The 22,779-nt window shown below is 40.5% G+C and overlaps 1 protein-coding gene across 2 annotated transcripts in view; it reads right to left on the reverse strand.

The window, feature by feature from the left end:
* The window catches only part of LOC139463740 (protein Wnt-6-like), a 40,922-nt gene that overhangs the window by 2,777 nt on the left and 15,366 nt on the right, over positions 1-22,779 (reverse strand). For both annotated transcript variants that reach the window (XM_071244997.1, XM_071244998.1), the window contains exon 2: positions 19,640-19,860. In XM_071244997.1, coding sequence (XP_071101098.1) covers positions 19,640-19,860 — 221 coding nt within the window. The remainder of the gene's footprint in view (positions 1-19,639; positions 19,861-22,779) is intronic.

A 22,779-nucleotide genomic window follows, 5' to 3' on the forward strand; every position in this document is an offset into this window, starting at 1 on the left:
ATAGTGTTAATGATAATCAAAATGCCTCAAGAGTTTCAAGAGTAAAAGAGAATGCAATCTGAATTCACACAATACAGTCAATAGAGGAATTTTATGTATGCATCACCTAGCAGGACAGATTCAATATGAAATTTTCCCAAAAGGGTTAGCTATAAAGTCGTTTGAAAGTATGTGACTATCGGGCGTTTTAATGTAGATTTCGGTGTCCACGGGGGTAAGTGAGTTGATAGAAAACAAGCTCACACACGAACTACATGAAAGGGCTAGCCAGCTCCCACTTTGTTTTATACGACGTCAATCTTTGTCGCTTTGTCCATTTTATGACCCACAATAATTTCAATAAGGTCATAGCTGACTGACTTTGTAAAATGCTAGCATCTTGAAAGTCATTTCTCGATTCTCGGGAATGTCAGCCGTCGTAAAGGCGCCATTAAAACGTATCTATCAATCCTGTCCATGAGAAAGAAAGTAAATTCTAGAATGGACACATACAGATATATTAAGGATGACGTTAATCCAGTCGTTTGAACCATGGCTGAGCAGGGCAATCAAGACGGACCACCATGACGTTGAAGGTTCTCTGTATGCATAATACACACATATGTTGAGGCTCGCAGTATATCTCACAAATAGTGTTTAAGTTGTTTGTAGTAACGGCTTAGCAGTTCAGGTGATATTTTGGGTGGGTGCAACATAGATCGACGTTTTTTTCATGTTTTGAAACATACATTTTCTCCGTTACAGTGTCAAAAATAAGATGCGTAGATTGTCCCTAGATTATTCAACAGGATAAGAACTGGAAATTAGGTTGGTAATCCAGTCTGTTGACAGTTTCCTGTGAAGTTTTTCCCCACTATTTTGACGGTCAAACGGTATCAAATATAGGACTTTTTCATTATCTCGATACCGTCTACTGCTCTTCCTAGTGAGTCCTTCAAATATATTGTATGCACGCCAAACATTGACCTATCCGTTATGCTCCCCGAACGCTAACAAGTGCGCCCCAAATATATATGTGGGAAGTAGATGTGTGAAACATAACTGAAATTGAGACTTGTGTCATAAAATCATGAAACGTGCAACATTGATGGTTCAGAGAAGGAACCACTTCATGTTCTATTTCCGTCGGCTTTTGAAGCCATCTTTCTGTCCCTTACAGTTAAAGATTCTCTTGATTTGTCTCAATATATATATATATATATATATATATATATATATATATATATATATATATATATATATATATATATATGCATACTTTTGTATTTTATCTATCTATCTATCTATCTCTCTCTCTCTCTCTCTCGCTCTCTCTCTCTCTCTCTCTCTATATATATATATATATATATATATAGAGAGAGAGAGAGAGAGAGAGAGAGAGAGAGATAAATTACAAAAGTCCAAAGATGAGCTGTATAATTTACTCAACCGGCTTCACGCATGTGATTTTCAAGTACAGTTTTACCGTTACGCTGTTTTGACGTCATATTGCACTCTAACATAGTATGACGTCATAGTGCAATCTAACTTTGTGACGTCACAATAAGACAGGCGTAAGGCTTTAGGGCAGGCGTACGACACATACACAAATAAGTATTGTAGTGGCAGTAAAATGTACAATACATTGTAATTGTATAAAATAATCAATTATTTCAGGCCATTTAATTTTGGTTTGAAAGTATTAATAAAATAGCTTTATTCTACCTTTCTCAATGCATCATTGTCACATTTGTAAAACGAGAATATCACAAAATTTGGTGTTTTATTCCCGGCACACTGATCAATGTGTTGACTGAGTGGGCTACACCGACGAGAGGGGTCCCTTATTTGTTGTCGGTGGACCCTCACTCTCGGTCTTAGGGATGTATTCGGCCTTGCATCCAGCACATTGTATGACGTAAATCAAGTTCTTTTAAGCACAATTCATATTTTCACGGACATAGAAAGTTTTTCCGTCTTTGAATGTAAAAGAACAACATTGTAAAACATGAGGGCAAGTACCACAATTTGGTCTATTACACTTTTGTAGTGTTTTACATTCTTGTTTTCCATTTGAGAAAGAAGCCCAAGTAAGAATTTGTTTCAGATTTTTACTTTTAATAAGTTTATTTTGTGATATTTTTTTGTTTTGGTTCTTTACACTTATTTAAGGGATACAGTGTTTCCCGAACACTTCCAAATATTTCCGGGTTTGGGGATTAAAGGTTGTAACAAAAGGGAGAACACTCTCGTTAGGTTTATCTTTAGGTTCTAAAAGATCACAACGGTTTTGTGATTTAGCCTTGTTTATTGCGTCTTCCACTTTTTTACTAGGGTAGTTTCTCTCTAATAGTGACTCCCTCAGTTCATCGAGGCTATATTGTGCACGATCTGAATTAGATGCTATCGCGCAGATTCTACGTGCCAATGAGTAAGGAACACTGTTTTTAGTATGACGGGGGTACACAGGAATTGTAGGTGAGGTGGGGTGAAATGGGGTTTAACGTCGCGTCCAAGATTATTGCACTTATATAGCGACGTGCATGTACGTGTATGTGTGTGTAATTGAGGTATTGTTTGGAATCGGTTGGTTTGTAATATACATCTGTTTCAATGTTATTGTTTGAAATTGTAATCATTACATATAGAAACGATAGACTGTTATCGGTCATCTCTAAAGTAAAGATTAAACTTGGATGGAGTGTCTGTAAAATATTTATCAAACACTGTAGATCGTTTTCATTCCGATTTCACAGAACAAAACAATCATCAAAAAATCTTTTCCATTTATCTTGAAATCCCTGTCCAAATTCAATGCCGAATCTTTCTTCAATTTTTGAGTACAGTTTTTCCTCCAAATAACCAAGTACAAGGGTCCATAAGTAGGGGCCATTTTTGTCTCCATTGCTTGTCTGTAATGAGAGCCATCAAAATTAAAAGTATTATTATTTAGAATCAATTTAAAACTATCGATAATGAATTCCGAGGGTAATGTCTCCTCGGATTTCCGAACGGTGTTTATTTATCCAGTATTCAGTAGCTTCTATGCCGAGATCATGGGGAATGTTTGAATATAAACTAACAACATCAAAACCGACCAACTTTGTACCATTTTCTACTGAGGCGGGAAGTTGGTTCAGAAAATCATTGGTATCTTTTATGTAGCTCTTGACATGTTTAGTTATTGGTTTCAACACTTTATCCATAAGGTCACTGATTCTGTGTGTGGGACATTTGGGTCCCGCAATTATTGGCCGTAATTTTAGATCATTTTACGAGGGCTATTTTGACATAAGCAGAAATCAAAGTTCGACATTTTTCTTGGATCTGTGCGCTCTTATGAACTTTAGCGAGGCCATAAAATTACTTTCTTTCGATTCAAAATTAATTAAATAATCCTCTTCGTTTTTAGTAAGGCATTGAGAATGTGAATATACTAATCTTTTAAGATTAAGTAATACAGATTTTCCGAAATGTCTGAAAGTTTTCTGTAACAAGATTCATCTTTTAACATATCCAATGATAGTTCTTTGTAATAATTATTGTCCATAATTATTATAGCGCCTCCCTTATCAGCTTCTTTAATAACAATTGACTCGTTTTTTGATAATCTGTTTAGAGCTGCTCGTTCATATTTTATATGTTTGATTTACCTCTTTGAGGGTTTACAGTAAAGGGTAAATCTTTGAGTCGGTTAATAACATTGTCCAACACTTTGTTACTACCAGGTTTTGGAGTGAAGGTGCTTTTGTTTCTAAGTAATGAATTATCTTCGTTATTGGCATCAATATCAAAATGATTTAGTAATCTCAATTATCTACAAAAATCAGACATATCTGTTTCTAGTTCATGTAATCCTGTTTTAATGGAGGAGGGGTGAACTTCATACCTTTAAGTAATATAGAAATTTCCTCCTCTGTCAGATCTACACAAGATAAGTTGATCACTTTAGGTTCTATTGTTGAGTTCACCCCCCCCCCCCCCCCCCCCCCCCCACTCCCCCCCCCCCCACACACACCTCCTTTTTATCTAAGCATGGATATCCATCTTCATTTCGATCTCGACCAGGTCCTTGAGTTTGGAAATGTCCTCGCCTGTTATCACGGGCTTGTCCTTGGCCCCGACGATTTCGGTTTGGACTTCTTGGGCGACCTTGGCCTTGCTGTCTCCTTTGGTTTGAAGATCTGCCTTGAGTGATGTTGATTATTCGGGTGGGTCTCCGTCTCCGGGAAATTGTGCTTCCTTTGAATGTGCCGTTGTGTGTTGGAGGACCTCTGCGAGTAAGTTTCACGGAATGTGATTGAGGTGGTTTTATTTTTGCCACATCAGCATAGGATTTCCCTTCAGTTCTTAGATTTTTTATGAAGGGATTTTCTTCTTTTGAGTTGACTTTTGAGGCATAGATCGTATGCCATTTCTTGTTTTAATCGCTTGTTAAATATTTCTTCTTAAATTTAACATACTCTGTCCCATTCTTTCTGCAGCAATTCAAGTTCAATTTCAGTTTTCATGGAATCCATGGCACGTTTTTCTTTAAGGACATGCTGTGTGTTTCTTGTGGGTTTCCCCTTTATGGGCTTGATTTGGATATCAATATATATATATAGGTGTCTTCTTTCTTTGATAAGGGACTTTATACTGTTTTCCAGATTGTACCTTGCCTTCAAACATGAGATGGCAATTTGGACTAGTTTTTTTACATGTCCAATTACGATTTGCGAACACGTCCAATGTCATTAAAACCAGATCTTAGTTCTCGCTATCGCTAAACAAAGATCTGAGGACTTCCGATTAAGGGTCACGTCAGAACGACCTTTCATCCAACCAATCAGAGCGTCGCTTACCAGATCATGAAAGTGACAGTCGGAACCACGAAATATTTAACACGGGGTATTCCGAACGGCAGTTGCGGGTTTTATGATTATATCCATACAATCTAGGCCATCTATAAGCCATTCCAGAATGTTCTTCATATCAGTTTTAATTTGTTTAATCGAGAATACGTCAAAATATGTTTCGTAGCGTAGTCGCCAGTTTGAAACTAGTGTCGTAAAGCTCGAGTAAGCTGCCTTCTGATTAGCTAATGTCGATTTCTTGTCAGTCATTTTATTGGTCGGTCAAAATTGCGAAAGGTCGTTCTGACGTGACCCGCAATGGGATGTTCTCAGATCTTTGTTTAGAGGTAGCGAGAAATAAGATCTGATTTTAATGAGATTGTGAACAAGTCTAAATTTACAACCATTGCCTTGCCAGCTGTGCAGAAACACATATTGACACCCCTAAAGTTGATGCCATCATCATCAATAGACCTGCTGTTGTCAACATGATAAAACATGTTGCGATCAAGACAGTTGATGATTATGCAATCAATGTCTTTTTACCATACATTGCAAGTAATCCACTGAAAGTCAATCGAATAGACATCATTTCATAGGACGAGTACCACAGTGATAGCCTTACATCCTGTACAAGAAGTAGGCGTGGAAATGGTTTCGGGAGCAGAGTAGACACAGGCTCTGCCTCGGAAGTGGAACCAATTTCTCAGGTTTTGAAAATAAAACTGAACTGTTTACAGGCCTTGCAAAACACATTGCAAACGTGGTAACAGAAACACATCATATGTAGTGAAGCAAGGTTTCAGGAAAATAAGCCTCCATACTGTAGACACAGTTGTTGTTGTTGTCCATACCTGCAGTGTCACAGAGTGGTGGTTAGCATGAAGAATCGGCAGGCATTTCCGGTACATACCTGTAGTACACAAGTCCAAGGCATTTAGCATACTTCATCCTTACATCGGCTGTGATACAGAATCAATATTTGGGACCATTGTTAAGAAGACCGCTTGTGACACAAGGAAGGCACACAATGAAGTCACTGCAACGTTTCGTATCTTATGTCCCTCAGGTTATAAACTCAACAACAAAAGTTCCTGTGACACCAATATTTTAGTGTATTTTTCAAACAAGTAAAGTTTGGTTTTCAATATTTTAGTACATGTATGAAATCAAGTCACAAAAACGCAAATGCTGCAGAAAAGCATGCATTCCATGCAAAAGTTGACTTTTATGCAAGCCCCATGCATTTCACCACCCAAGAATGGGTATAAAAACATGTGCGTTAACGGGATTCCATATGCATTGTTTAGCATCGTGCTGACAACAACCACTCCGAAAAACAATAAATTACGCAATTATTCAACATTACGAAATGCCACGCCTGTGAGCGTCTGTGAGCGTCTGTGAGCCATTGGTATACTTGAAGCAGGATCGAGTCAACGTGATGTTGCAAAACAATTTAACGTCCACAGAAACACCATTTGGTGTTTATGGCAACGCTGGCAACAGACGAATGCAGTCAGAAACCATCCTCGGAGTGGCAGGCCACGCGGAACCAATAATCGACAAGACAACTGGATTCGAACAACACACCTACGAAATCGATTCCAGCCAGCAATTGTGACCCTGGCCTTCGACGAATATCTTCACAAACCGTACGTCGTCGCCTCAGATGTACAGGGATTGTCGCCAGAAGACCCGCCAGACGTCCCATTTTGACAGGAAACCACCGTCAAGCACGTCTACAGTGGTGCAGTGGACGGCCATGCAGTGGGGACAAGCTCTATTCACTGACAAGTCTCGTTTTCACCTCAGCCATAGCAGCGATGGACGGATTCGAGTGTACCGACGTCGAGGTGAACGTTACGTCAATCATTGTGTCATGGAAGAAGATCAGTTCGGGGGCGTTATAGTATGGGGTGGGATTACAGCAAGACTGAGGACCCGTTTGATAGTGGTAGAGGGTAATCTCAATGGACAGCGCTACCGCGACGAGATCATCGGCCCTGTTGTTCTACCGTTGTTGCGTAGTCATAGCCCAGGCATTACCTTTCAACATGACAACGCCGGGCCTCTTTTTGCTCGACTTGTTCAGGATCCTCTTCAACAAAACAACGTGAATATCATCCCCTGGCCGGCTCGCTCCCCTGATCTCTCACCGATCGAGCACATGTGGGATGAGATGGATCGGCGCCTTCGACGTCAACCACGTGTTCCACAGACACTCCAGGAACTTCGAAACATGCTCCAGCAGATATGGACAGATATCCCACAGGACTTTGTGCGACACCTGGTCCATTCCATGAGACAAAAATGTGTTGCTTGCATCGCAACCAGAGGTGGAAACACACGCTATTGATTTATAAATTGACATTTTGTCATGTTCATTGTTTTTTTTATGAAATCACGCATTTTCTGAAGTCAGTATGGCAAATTTAACCAGTCTTTTATCTGTTGCAAACTTAAATCTTATTCAATGTCACGGGAACTTTTGTTGTTCAGTAACCATACATTCATACCCTTAAGAACGCGACACGATACCTTTTCTGTGACCAGAACCAGCAGTAAAGACAATAGTGACAAAGTTATTGATAGATATTTAGAAGTTTGGAAGCACATTCAGACGTGAAGACATGATACTGTTTATTGGTAACAATTTCTTCAGTATTTGTAAGATGTTGCGATGATATGTCGTTAAAAAGAATAGAAAATGTTGTTATCCATTAAAGTTTCATATCTTTATATTGACAAAGTCGACAAGAACAGTCTGTTCACACGGAAGAGACGACACTGCAATTCCATCCATGGCTGCATGAGGAGGACTGTGTACCAAGGCAGATATTGCTGAGGACAATTGCTAATTCCAGCTCCTGAGATGCTATCTCCTGGTAACTTGGCTTGGATAGAACACGCCGAAAACTGGAGGTCGTTATGGACGTTAGTATCTGAGGCTAGCAGGTTGTGGCTGCAAGAAGGGGTGCGAAGCGTTGAAATGTACAGCCCTATGTCAGTGTGATGGAGGCTGTGAAAATTAGATCTGGGTTATTGATTGATTTCAGTATTGAAACCCATGTCAAACCTGATGATACATTAATTGAAAACAATGTTTTCATAACATTCTTTCAAATAAGTGTGCTAATTAACAGATGGAATTTGAAACGTTTCATTGCAGGTAAATGGTTCATCCAAACAACAAAATCTATCAGTGCCTTGTAGCACATTTGGGTTCTGCAAGCAGAAAATAATTGACAAGGAACTCTACCAAATGCTATTGATACACTGTTTGATAAATGATATTGATGTGTTCTCCATTAACAAACAGAAGGGAAGTTTCAAACCAAAGCATAAATATTTATAAAAGATCATCAGCTCCAAAAGTCACGGTTCCCTGCAACATGTAGTGATACTTTTGAAAAATGATGTACTGAATTAATGTAAAAAAATAATTGATTTAATGTAGAGCACCTTCCACAAAATGATCTAGAGTGACTTTAGTCAACTTCACAACGGTTACCGGCGTCGAAAAATAGTATTCATTGTATGTACTGTCATCTACGGTAACATCCCCTCTGTGAAAACATGTATAAAGTAACATCCCTGTATATATCAACGTCTACAGTAGCATTCCCTGCGTGTAACGGTCTGTTGTATATTGACATTTCCAACGGCGTCTATGGTGACATCATATGTACGTATCGACGTCTACAGTAATATATCTTGTTTTTCCACTGCCGACAGGCTTCAATGACTTCAGCATTTGGGCTGTGTGTACGCAGATTGGAGATTACTCATGCCCATCAGGCTGGGATCAGTTGTGTGTCATCAATGTATTTGGTGTTCTGTTTGCTTTCTAATTGTCAGCAAACAACCAACGATGTGCGTCTGTTTCAGAATTTGAAAGAAGTTGTAATGGTAATGAATGACCTCACCTTACGTCTTGAGGTCCTCCACAATGCCGTTACCGAGATATTTTCTTGAACTGACACTGCTACTGGTGTACTTCAGCTCTTCCACTAGCGCCGGTCCAATCGGTTAGGACGCATGCATCCGGTGTGCTGCAGCTCTTCCACTAGTACGGGTCCAATCGGTTAGGACGCATGAGTCCGGTGGGCTGCAGCTCTTCCACTAGAACTTGTTCAATCGGTTAGGACGCATGAGTCCGGTGTGCTGCAGATCTTCCACTAGAACTGGTCAAATCGGTTAGGACGCATGAGTCAGGTGGGCTGCAGCTCTTCCACTAGAACTTGTTCAATCGGTTAGGACGCATGAGTCCGGTGTGCTGCAGATCTTCCACTAGAACTAGTCCAATCGGTTAGGACGCATGAGTCCGGTGGGCTGCAGATCTTCCACTAGAACTGGTCCAATCGTTTAGGACGCATGGGTCCGGCACGCTGCAGCTCTTCCACTAGAACTGGTTCAATCGGTTAGGACGCATGAGTCCGGCTTGCTGCAGCTCTTCATCTAGCACCGGTCCAATCGGTTAGGACGCATGAGTCCGGTGTGCTGCAGCTCTTCCACTAGTACGGTTCCAATCGGTTAGGACGCATGATGCCGGTGTGCTGCAGCCCTTCCACTAGCACCGGTCCAATCGGTTAGAACGCATGATGCCGGTGTGCTGCAGCTATTCCACTAGTACGGGTCCAATCGGTTAGGACGCATGAGTCCGGCGAGCTGCAGCTCTTCCACTAGAACTGGTTCAATCGGTTAGGACGCATGAGTCCGGCGTGCTGCAGCTCTTCAACTAGCACCGGTCCAATCGGTTAGGACGCAAGAGTCCGGTGTGCTGCAGCTCTTCAAATAGTACGGGTCCAATCGGTTAGGACGCATGAGTCCGGTGTGCTGCAGCTCTTCCACTAGTACGGGTCCAATCGGTTAGGACGCATGGCGCCGGTGTGCTGCAGCTCTACAAATAGTACGGGTCCAGTCGGTTAGGACGCATGATGCCGGTGTGCTGCAGCTCTTCCACTAGTACGGGTCCAATCCGTTAGGACGCATGAGTCCGGCGTGCTGCAGCCCTTCCACTAGCACCGGTCCAATCGGTTAGGACGCATGAGTCTGGTGTGCTGCAGCTCTTCCACTAGAACTGGTCCAATCCGTTAGGACGCATGAGTCCGGTGTGCTGTAGATCTTCCACTAGAACTTGTCCAATCGGTTAGGACGCATGAGTCCGGTGTGCTGCAGCCCTTCCACTAGCACCGGTCCAATCGGTTAGGACGCATGAGTCCGGTGTGCTGCAGCTCTTCCACTAGAACTTGTTCAATCGGTTAGGACGCATGAGTCCGGCGTGCTGCAGCTCTTCCACTAGCACCGGTCCAATCGGTTAGGACGCATGAGTGTAGTGTGCTGCAGCTCTTCCAATAGTACGGGTCGAATCGGTTAGGACGCATGAGTCCGGTGGGCTGAAATCTCTTCCAGTAGTACGGGTCCAATCGGTTAGGACGCATGTGGCGTTCTGCTGCAGCTCTTCCACTAGTACGGGTCCAATCGGTTAGGACGCATGAGTCCGGTGTGCTGCAGCCCTTCCACTAGCACCGGTCCAATCGGTTAGGACGCATGAGTCCGGTGTGCTGCAGCTTTTCCGCTAGTACGGGTCCAATCGGTTAGGACGCATAATGCCGGCGTGCTGCAGGCCTTCCAATAATGGTTCAGGACTCATGGTTTTCGACTTGGAGTATGGTGCCATCACAACAATATGGAATCCAGAACATGGAAGACTGCCACGCACATTCATCAGATCTGTCCAGAGTGCCCACCCAACATACCTGCTCTGATCAAGGACATGCAATGTAAAAATGATGGCACAGTACCCCTACGATGCCCAACCGCCATCTCATAGGAGAGTATATAATGAACTCGATCATTTCGCGTTGTGTTTGTGTTTTTTTAAATTGATTGATTTGCGTAGAAGTCTGTTCGAATGATTTATTAATCAACAATATGCAAGCGTACAAACTTGAATAATTATTTATAATAGCTCAACCATCAATCATGTTCGTAACATTTGGAGAATGTGTTTTTGTTGTATTAAAATATTTATGTTATAAACGTATGGAATAGAATATAGATATTTGTAGCTTAGCACATGTCCGTCATTAACCATATTATAGGCAAGTACATTACACTGGAAGGATACGTTTCTCGCCCATAATCAGTGAACATTGAAGCTGTATTGATAACAGGCAATGAAAGACACCTACACTACACACGTTACTTCTTGTCTATAACAACATTCACTACATATCATTTCGTCCATAACAACACTCACTCACTTCTACCGCTTCAGCTATACATAAACAACATTCACTACATGCCACTTCAGCTTTACAATTACAACATTCACTACATGCCACTTCATCCATAAAAAAACATTCACTACATACCACCTTGTCAACAACAATATTGACTACAAAACTCTTCTTCTATAACACCATTGACAACATACCACCTCGTCTAGAACAACATTTACTACATACCTCATCTTCTATAGCATCATTTCCTACATACAACTTCGTCTATAACATCATTCACTACATACCACTTCGTCTATAACAACATTTACTCCATACCTCATCTTCTATAACATCAGTCACTACATACCACCTCGTCTATAACATCATTCACTACATACCACCTCGTCTATAACATCATTCACTACATACCACTTCGTCTATAACATCATTTACTACAAACTTCATCTTCTATAACATCATTCACTACATACCACCTCGTCTATAACAACCTTTTCTAGATACCTCATCTTCTATAACATCATTCACCACGTACCACTTCGTCTATAACAACATTTACTACATACCTTATCTTCTATAACATCATTCACTACATACCACCTCGTCTATAACAACATTCACTACATACCTTATCTTCTATAACATCATTCACTATATACCACCTCGTCTATAACAACATTTACTACATACCTCATCTTCTGTAACATCATTCACTACATAACACTTCATATAGAATATTCACTACATACCATTTCCTCTATTACAACATTCACTACATCAGACTCAATAATCAAACAATAATCCTTTCGTTTATATCAGCACGCACTTTATACGGCTTCGTTTGTGACAACAATGATAGTGTTAACGCGTATGTTGACGGGTACATTAGCTCAGATTGAAACGAAGAATACGTTGAGTCCAAACTTCTTTAGTAGGCAATGATACAAACAAATATAATTACTAATAGAAATATGTCGAGCGGAGATTCAAACTCAACTACTGCAAGTCAAGTCCAGCAAGCAGGCGTATCCTACACGCGGCTGTACATACAGATACTGTTGGAATACCAGACTTACTAACAGTAAAGATGGAAACATATATATACACTACTGGGCAGCAATGGACAGACGAAAAGACAATGGCGTCACCCTGGACATGGGATTTGTGGATGTGATTACAGACAAGGCCCAGGGGAAAATGTATTCAGGCTATAAATGACAAAGTGAAAAGCTGTGTTAGACAATGGTACAACTGGCCGCTGTTACGCATGGATTACATTATGTTAAATAGTCCAGATTTCCTAAACGTTATGTACTCAACACTGTACAAAAAGGGACGTGGTTCAGAAGCTATAAATCGTTAAATATAATGCGTTTTCAGAGTTCTATTAAGTCACTCTGTGACAATAGCATTTTGTCCATAACAACACTCACTCCATAATATTTCATATATATCAACATTCACAACAAACTCTTCGTCTAAAACAACATTCATTTGATACAATTACATCTAAAACAAAAATAACTAAATACTGTTTTATCTATAACACCATTCAGTACATATCATTTCGTCTACAGCAACCTTCATAACATACCTTTTCGCTTACAGCAACATTCATAACATACCATTTCGTCTACAGCAACCTTCACAACATACCATTTCGTCTACAGCAACCTCCATAACATACCATTTCGCCGACAGCAACTTTCACAACATACCATTTCGCCTACAGCAAACTTCATAACATAACATTTCGTCTACAGCAACCTTCATAACATACCATTTCGTTCACAACATTCCTTTTCGCCTACAGCAACCTTCAAAACATAACATTTCGTCTACAGCAACCTTCATAACAAAACATTTCATCTACAGCAACCTTCACAACATACCATTTCGTCTACAGCAACCTTCATAACATACCATTTCGTCTATAGCAGGCTTCACAACATACCATTTGGTCTACAGCAACTTCATGACATACCATTTCGCCTACAGCAACCTTCACAACATATCATTTCGTCTACAGCAACCTTCACAACATACCATTTGGTCTACAGCAACCTTCACAACATACCATTTGGTCTACAGCAACCTTCACGACATACCATTTCGCCTACAGCAACCTTCACAACATACCATTTCGTCTACAGCAACCTTCACAACATACCATTTCGTCTACAGCAACCTTCACAACATTCCTTTCCGCCTACAGCAACTTTCACAACATAACAAAACATTTCGTCTACAGCCACCGTCATAACATACCATTTCGTCTACAGCAACCTTCATAACATACCATTTCGTCTACAGCAACCTTCATAACATACAATTTCGCCTACAGCAACCTTCACGACATACCATTTCGTCTACAGCAACCTTCATAACATAACATTTCGCCTACGGCAACAATCATAATATACCATTTCGTCTACAGAAACCTTTACAACATACCATTTCGTCCACAGCAACCTTCATAACATACCATTTGATCGACAGCAGCCTTCACAACATACCATTTTGTCTACAGAAACCTTCACAACATACCATTTCGTCTACAGAAACCTTCACGACATACCATTTCGCCTACAGCAACCTTCACAACATACCATTTGGTCTACAGAAACCTTCACAACATACCATTTCGTCTACAGCAACCTTCACAACATTCCTTTCCGCCTACAGCAACCTTCACAACATAACAAAACATTTCGTCTACAGCCACCGTCATAACATACCATTTCGTCTACAGCAACCTTCATAACATACCATTTCGTCTACAGCAACCTTCATAACATACAATTTCGCCTACAGCAACCTTCACGACATACCATTTCGTCTACAGCAACCTTCATAACATAACATTTCGTCTACAGCAACAATCATAACATACCATTTCGTCTACAGAAACCTTCACAACATACCATTTCGTCCACAGCAACCTTCATAACATCCCATTTGATCGACAGCAACCTTCACAACATACCATTTTGTCTACAGAAACCTTCATAACATAACATTTCGTCTACGGCAACAATCATAATATACCATTTCGTCTACAGAAACCTTTACAACATACCATTTCGTCTACAGCAACCTTCACAACATACCATTTCGTCTACAGCAACCTTCATAACATCCCATTTGATCGACAGCAACCTTCACAACATACCATTTCGTCTACAGCAACCTTCATAACATAACATTTCGTCTACGGCAACAATCATAATATACCATTTCGTCTACAGAAACCTTTACAACATACCATTTCGTCCACAGCAACCTTCATAACATACCATTTGATCGACAGCAGCCTTCACAACATACCATTTTGTCTACAGAAACCTTCATAACATACCATTTCGTCTACAGAAACCTTCACGACATACCATTTCGCCTACAGCAACCTTCACAACATACCATTTGGTCTACAGAAACCTTCACAACATACCATTTCGTCTACAGCAACCTTCACAACATTCCTTTCCGCCTACAGCAACCTTCACAACATAACAAAACATTTCGTCTACAGCCACCGTCATAACATACCATTTCGTCTACAGCAACCTTCATAACATACCATTTCGTCTACAGCAACCTTCATAACATACAATTTCGCCTACAGCAACCTTCACGACATACCATTTCGTCTACAGCAACCTTCATAACATAACATTTCGTCTACAGCAACAATCATAACATACCATTTCGTCTACAGAAACCTTCACAACATACCATTTCATCCACAGCAACCTTCATAACATCCCATTTGATCGACAGCAACCTTCACAACATACCATTTCGTCTACAGAAACCTTCTTAACATACCATTTCGTCTACAGCAACCTTCACAAAATACCATTTCGTCTACAGCAACCTTCACAACATAACATTTCGTCTACAGCAACCTTCATAACATAACATTTCGTCTATAGCAAACTTCACAACATACCATTTCGTCTTTAGCAACCTTCATAACATACCATTTCGTCTACAGCAACCTTCACAACATACCTCTTCACCTACAGCAACCTTCACAACATAACAAAACATTTCGTCTACAGCCACCGTCATAACATACCATTTCGTCTACAGCAACCTTCATAACATACCATTTCGTCTACAGCAACCTTCATAACATACAATTTCGCCTACAGCAACCTTCACGACATACCATTTCGTCTACAGCAACCTTCATAACATAACATTTCGTCTACAGCAACAATCATAACATACCATTTCGTCTACAGAAACCTTCACAACATACCATTTCATCCACAGCAACCTTCATAACATCCCATTTGATCGACAGCAACCTTCACAACATACCATTTCGTCTACAGAAACCTTCTTAACATACCATTTCGTCTACAGCAACCTTCACAAAATACCATTTCGTCTACAGCAACCTTCACAACATAACATTTCGTCTACAGCAACCTTCATAACATAACATTTCGTCTATAGCAAACTTCACAACATACCATTTCGTCTTTAGCAACCTTCATAACATACCATTTCGTCTACAGCAACCTTCACAACATACCTCTTCACCTACAGCAACCTTCACAACATAACATTTCGTCTACAAAAATCTTCACAACATAAGTTTTCGACTACAGCAACCTTCATAACATAATATTTGATCGACAGCAACTTTCACAACATACCATTTCGTCTACAGCAACCTTCACAACATACCATTTCGTCTACAGAAACCTTCACAACATAACATTTCATCTACAGCAACCTTCACAATAACCGGGGGGCACGGTTGGCCCAGTCGTCTGAGGCGTCTGTATTCGAATCCCGGTTCGCCCCGATTATGTTTCTAGGTTTGTCAGCACCATACCCGTGCTGGTGGGTTTCACCAAAGTGGTAAACGTCTAAGACCTGCATCACTTCGGGCTGTCCTCCCACATTAAGCTGACACGCCGTGATATAACTGGAATAATGTTAAAAGCGGCGTTAAACCCAACTCATTCACTCACTCACTCACTCACAACATACCATTTCGTCCATTAAAAACATTCATTACATACTACTTCGTCAATATTGCTTATATAACAATATTCACTACACACGGCGATGTATTTAACAACATTCACTAATTCAGAGGTGTATCGAACAATTTTCACTATATATTTCGGTGTATATAACAACTTTTACTATATATAGCGGTTTTCTTAGGGTTCACTGGGGCAGTGTAAGGGTTTTCACAAGGTTCACTGGGGCAGTGTAAGGGTTTTCACAAAGTTCACTGGGGCAGTGTAAAGGTTTTCAAAAGGTTCACTGGGGCGGTGTGGGTTTTCACAAGGTTCCCTGGGGCGGTGTGGGTGTTCAAAAGGTTCACTGGGGCAGTGTAAGGGTTTTCACAAGGTTCACTGGGGCGGTGTGGGTTTCAAAAGGTTCACTGGGGCGGTGTGGGTTTCAAAAGGTTCACTGGGGCGGTGTGGGTTTTCACAAGGTTCACTGGGGCGGTGTGGGTTTTCAAAAGGTTCACCGGGGCGGTGTGGGTTTTCATAAAGTTCACTGGGGCGGTGTGGGTTTTCAAAAGGTTCACTGGGGCGGTGTGGGTTTTCACAAGGTTCACTGGAGCGGTGTAAGGGTTTTCATAAGATTCACTGGGGCCGTGTAACGGTTTCTACAAGATTCGCTGGGGCCTTTTTCAATGGTTTACACTTAAACTATTTCACTGTTGCCGAGATTATAGAGTACTGAGTCTTCCGTCAAATATCGTATTACTTATGTCGAAGATAAATGATATTAAGGCGCATTTTATATCGGCGGTGTTGTCTTCTGCGGTTGTTACAACGCAATCTGTGTAATATTAGGCGATGTAGGTGACTTCTGCTGTCGATGGTGTACTTCTACAACAAGGGGGTACTCCCGGGATCATGACATACTTCCTATACTCTATTAAACTAAATAAACAATGTTTGAAGCTGAAGAGAAACCCTATGACCCACGCATAACCTTCTTTGTCTAAGAACATTTTACCCTCCATGAAGACACCGTTGACAGATAACCCATGTTCTCGCTACAGCGTGTCGGCTACGAGAAGGGTGATAGGTTGGCCATTACTGCTTCCGAATACTTACAGTAGAAACCGTATATTTGTACTTCCGCTAATAATATTGGCGTCCAAGTGATAGTAAGAGAAGGTTATCACCCACAACAACTTCCATACATGCTTAGAATGAGAATACTGACGATAGAGTAACAGTAAACAACTTTCAGTTTGTTCATTTCTGTTTCACATCTTATATTTTATATTTGGTCTTATACAATGTGATAATGTTTGCGAGATTTGATTCATTACTGGTACGATAAAATCGTTAACTGAGGATGTCATTAATAAGATGACTTAATTGGACATATAAAAGAATAAGCAACACTTCAAAGTAACCCTCCTATTTACTATAGGAACGTATTTATCAGGTGACATAAAATCTATTTAGGGTACTTCAGGTGATTTACAAGAAGGTTGACTGTTGACTTGTATCAACAAACAAATCCGTTTTTATATGGAGTTAGTATTTAACTGGCCAGGTTCAACCATATTTCCTTGGGTAAGAACACGTGCAAAGATGGACAGGGGGTACACTTTCATTACTCTCCATACATATCTTGGCAGTATGCGTAGCTCTCACAAACATTTCAAATGGTAATTTTTGTAGGACATAATACTTGTCAGTATGACTCCTGCATTGTATATCATTTATATATGCATTAGTCATGAACAGTAATGACCAAGGTGTGGCATGGAAAACTCATTTAATTTTATATATATATGTGACAACTCGTTGTTGCATAAGTACATTATACCACTGCAAAACATCGGTAAAGTAAACACGTTAAAACATACCTCGGCGTATATGCAGCTATTCCTCTGCGTACCATTTCCTTGCCGTACCCGCTTTCCCGAACCCTATAGCTAGACACATCTACGTTCTACTATAACATCCTACAACTTGCTTACACGCTTACGCAGTGGCAGAGCTGCTAAGGCTCTCAAAGTATGTTCTTGTTTTCCATATGTCTACTCTTGTAGAACAACTTCAAACGAAAAGCTGTGCCATAAATATGATCACTTTCGACTACCAAAGTAGCAATTATACTGTATGCGCATAACGGTTTCCGCGGACTGCCAGCCGCTGGCACTGAAAGCCAGATAATATTTTCTTGAAGTCTTTGAAGTGAAATCTGATCGCTGCTTCCCTACATCCATTCCTGTGATGTGTATAGACTTCACAGAACTCCTTTCCTTTGATCTTTTAATTAAATGACCCTTAGTTGCAGACAGGAATTCTGCAAAAATGGCCTCTTTTTCTATAAAAAAACATTCTTTACGTATTAGAAAGAGGCAGGGATACGGCCATGTGGTGAATAAACGGTAGTGGTTCTATTGGCCTCACAAGAGTTAGTAAAGCTCACTTCTACCAGCAAGAAGAATGTCGGTGAGTTCCTCCACTTTCTCTTGTCTTTATATCATGTAGTAACCTTGCTCGTATCATGCTTGAATATCACAATATTCATTTATTGGATATTGTATTGTATAGACATTTCATATTGGATCGCAAATTTGTAGCAACGTTGCATTGAACAAGGACGTATGACGAAAACAGTTGTTGAAGTGGTGAGTATACCTGTGCATGTATAGCTGGCCATTCGGGCCATGTGATATGGTGAGGTTTTATTGAAAGCATGTAAGTCCATATTATCTTTTTGACATAAACATTACAACTATTTATTTATGTGTAAATTTATGAGTATTTACAAACCCTCAACTCGCAAACTACAATAAGTGTTCAATAACCATTGTTAAGATTCGTTCCAATGCACAGTAGCGTTTGTCGTTCTCAAATAGTGTGTCAATGTCAATTCACCATCTCCTCAAACTCACATACATGCACAGACAGACAGACACACGCACACACACACACGCACGCACGCACGCACGCACGCAAGAACACACACATACATATATACATACATACATACATACATACATACATACATACATACATACATACATACATACATACATACATACATACATACACACACACATTCACACTGACTTATACACATACACACATTTATACACGCGTCACACATATACACACATACATACATGTACACACGACCATGGAACAGTGCGGTTTAGATACCAACCAACGGATACTGCGTAAGAAGACATATTCACTTAGGCTAGTAATTAAGTTATTGTGAATACTACAGTGCTTACCGTTAGCCTAGTACAACAATGATGTAGAGAACTCGCGAAGTTGAAGTCATAACCACCTTGTATGAGTGAGTGAGTGAGTGAGTGAGTGAGTGAGTTAGTGAGTGAGTGAGTGAGTGAGTGAGTGAGTGAGTGAGTGAGTGTTACATCACGTCCTGTCCATGTGTGAGAAGGGAGCAGGTCCATGTGTGAGCTGGAGTTACGGATCTGTAGACGGCGACATCAGCAGCTGTGTGTATATCAGACTACACTGCATAGGTGTTAGTTTCCATTATTCCGATAACATTTTAAGTTCCCACTTTAATCATCAGATGACAGAAACTACTTACCCTTTCGTAGAATCTTTGATATTGACCGACGAGCTGTTGTGCAATTCCATCGACGATTACGGAACTGATACTGACATTGAATAAGAGCCATCTTTGCTCCTTTTGCGACTTCTTCAACAATTTCCGGCTCCTTCCTGCATATGGCGCGCTGTTTACCTGCGAGCCGCCGCGTCTTGCGGCAGATGCTGTTCGGGTCCATCACCAGGGGGCTACCAACTGCCCTGAAGAAACCAACGCCATGCATGTAGTTAACTTATTCAGTGAATGCCATGAATCAAACATTAACCATAGTACTGATAAAGTGAACAAAGACTAAGTATGTATTAAAGTAACACATACCATGTATGTAATGAAACATACCTTAAGTATGTAGTAATGAAAGCATATACCGAACACATTCCATTCCGGAGCATGCACCATATGTAAATGAAATCAGTGCCATGTGTGACCTGATCAATAAGTAAATATAAACTGTGTATGTATTGAATTTAACATATACACATTTTTTGTAATTTAGAAATTGTATAGCAAAATGATATACGGTGACACCGCGTATATAGGAAGGAACACGTGGAATCACAAATCATGTCTTTAGAGGATGTGATTCAGCACGTATGCATTCGAACTATATACAGGACACGTACAAGGATAGAACCCACATTAATAATAGTTCCTTAACTGCAGGTACGTATTACATTTAATAGAAAATATAGTTTTGAACAGTGACAATATGACTATATTAATTTATCTGAAAGGCACTTTGATGTACATAATAAGTTTAAAACATTACAGCCAATAATGTATGTTTAACATGTTTTCAGATATACGGGTATTAGTATGTATTCTATTTTTAGTTTGAACCAACGGTGTGAGCTGGAGTTATGAAATGTTAGAATTCCTTGCTTCAAATGCTGAAACAATTAAAACCATAGTGCTTATCAACAAATATCACCGTTACTATTCCGTATCATCTTTTTCTACGAGTACACAAACTGCATTAAGACGTACACAGTGGATGATAATGACGTTATAACGGAGCAGATGTTTCATATGCTCAAATGACTGAACGCTATTGATCTCATATTCAAATTTCTAAGCTGTTTCAGTTCGTCATTGATAAACAAAATATATCTATCCTCGTACACCGTGCACATATTGAAAGATTCAACCGACATTTTGCCAATCACACGCGCGGAAGGTAGAGTAAACGATGTATACATGCAGTAAAACAGTACTATGTACGTAATGCAGTCAACTACACGTTTGATATACGGTTCGAAGGATATCCAAAGTTGAAAGCAATTATAAAAGAATCTATACATACGTTCAAAGAAGGGGGTATTAGAAAATAATAGTTGATGTACAAAGAGGTATCGAGTGATGGTAATGGATAGATAACAAAAAGGAAGGACAAGGTGTAACATGACAATCAACAGAACATATTGGCGGTGCATTAGGGTGCAAAAAACAAGAGAGACGACAGGGGTGTTCAGTAAAAAAAATAACGTTTGAGATAATGGGTGATGTCTGGGTACACATCTCCCGTTCATGTCCCAGACGTGCCCTCCAGGGGAAAGGTCATGACTAACGGTTGGCCATTGCATTCTAGTGATGTTTTGCTGTTGGAGGTAGCCCGTTACGATACGTGCACGTTGGGCACGAGCGTTATAGTCTTGTAAAACAAAACGTAGACCAGCATGGCGCGCAAACGAAACAACAAGCGGTTTCGGCAGTTCTGTCCAGTGACCCTTCCGTGGACAAGATGCAGTGGCGTTCTGGCAGTCAGAGTGATCCCGCCCCATATCACTACACAACCACACCCAATTCTGTCATGTTACCTCACGTCGACGTTATCCAGGCGTTATTCTTAACTCAAACTCCGGTGGCCTGGCGCAAGTGAACAGTTGATTGACTGTTTTGCCTCGACTTTGAAAAACCGGATCTCTGATGAATCGATTCTAGTTCAGTTGTTGACCTAGGAAGCCCTATGTGGTGCCGATCATTGACATTATGTGTCTGCAGAAACCTGTTCAAAAGTCTGCAAGTCAAAGACCGAGACACATTGAACATATTCGCTACCAATCGCTAAGTTCTACCAGATTGAAGCATGCCAAAAGCCCTTTGGCGTCCATCACGTTGTGATCACAATTACTGCATTACAGCAGAAGTAGAGAGCGTACGTGTTACTGTGGACAATGAAAAGCAACAATACTAATGGCTCAGAGCGGTTTGACGACCTTTCACTGAATGTCTCCTACTCACATGCACGGGGGAACTACATGGTCCATGTCCAATGTTTCGGGTGTGTTGGGGCATAACGTTTTGGTCCCGAAATCACTGGAATTCATTTTTCAAAGCTGATCTACAATTTGAGATCATAAATGTTTTAGAGATTCTATATCTGTCTAATGATTTTAGACAGTGGTTACCAATTAGAGAGGTTATGACACATACCCTGAATGCACATGTGTAAAGCAGTAGAACGGGCTAGTGGTCTCAATTACTTAGTCAAATGTAATAACTATTAAGAATACTGCCTCAGTTTACATGACACATACAAGGAACATAATGATGTCTTTCTTGTTCTGTGGACGGTGAGAACCCATGTTACTTTATGCACGGAATAGACGTGGGTGGTACATGAAAGCATTATGATGTTCGAAAGTATACCTAGATTTTGACATTTCTAGGACGTCAGTGGGCATGGGAGTGAGGAAACCGCTCACCGATCAGCGCATGTGTAGCATATTCGTACTCTAATGATGAACTGGAGCATACCACACTGAAGCGACACACTATTTCACCTTCAATACGTTTCATTTATCGAACTTTAAACTTTTTCTATACCCATGTTGCGTACATTAAAGCATTAGTAAACGTTCACGCATTAAGAATATGGTTCATTAAGGATGTGCATTGATAGCAGTAACAAGACCTACATTTATAACTTGCACATGATACAAACCTGTGTTTAAATGACTTATTAATGACAGCATACATAGCACCTTTGGGACGATAACGGACCTTTGCATCTGTCTGAGCAATGATTGTCAGACAGTCAGGTGAGAATTCACCCGCGGCGTCTCAGTATCTGCTGCCTCTTACGCCCACCGCCCGCTTCGCCATCACAAACCTCATCC

The sequence above is a fragment of the Haliotis cracherodii genome, unplaced genomic scaffold (assembly GCF_022045235.1).
Source record: "Haliotis cracherodii isolate W230 unplaced genomic scaffold, xgHalCrac1.p SCAF_16, whole genome shotgun sequence".
In the NCBI taxonomy this organism is placed as follows: domain Eukaryota; kingdom Metazoa; phylum Mollusca; class Gastropoda; order Lepetellida; family Haliotidae; genus Haliotis; species Haliotis cracherodii.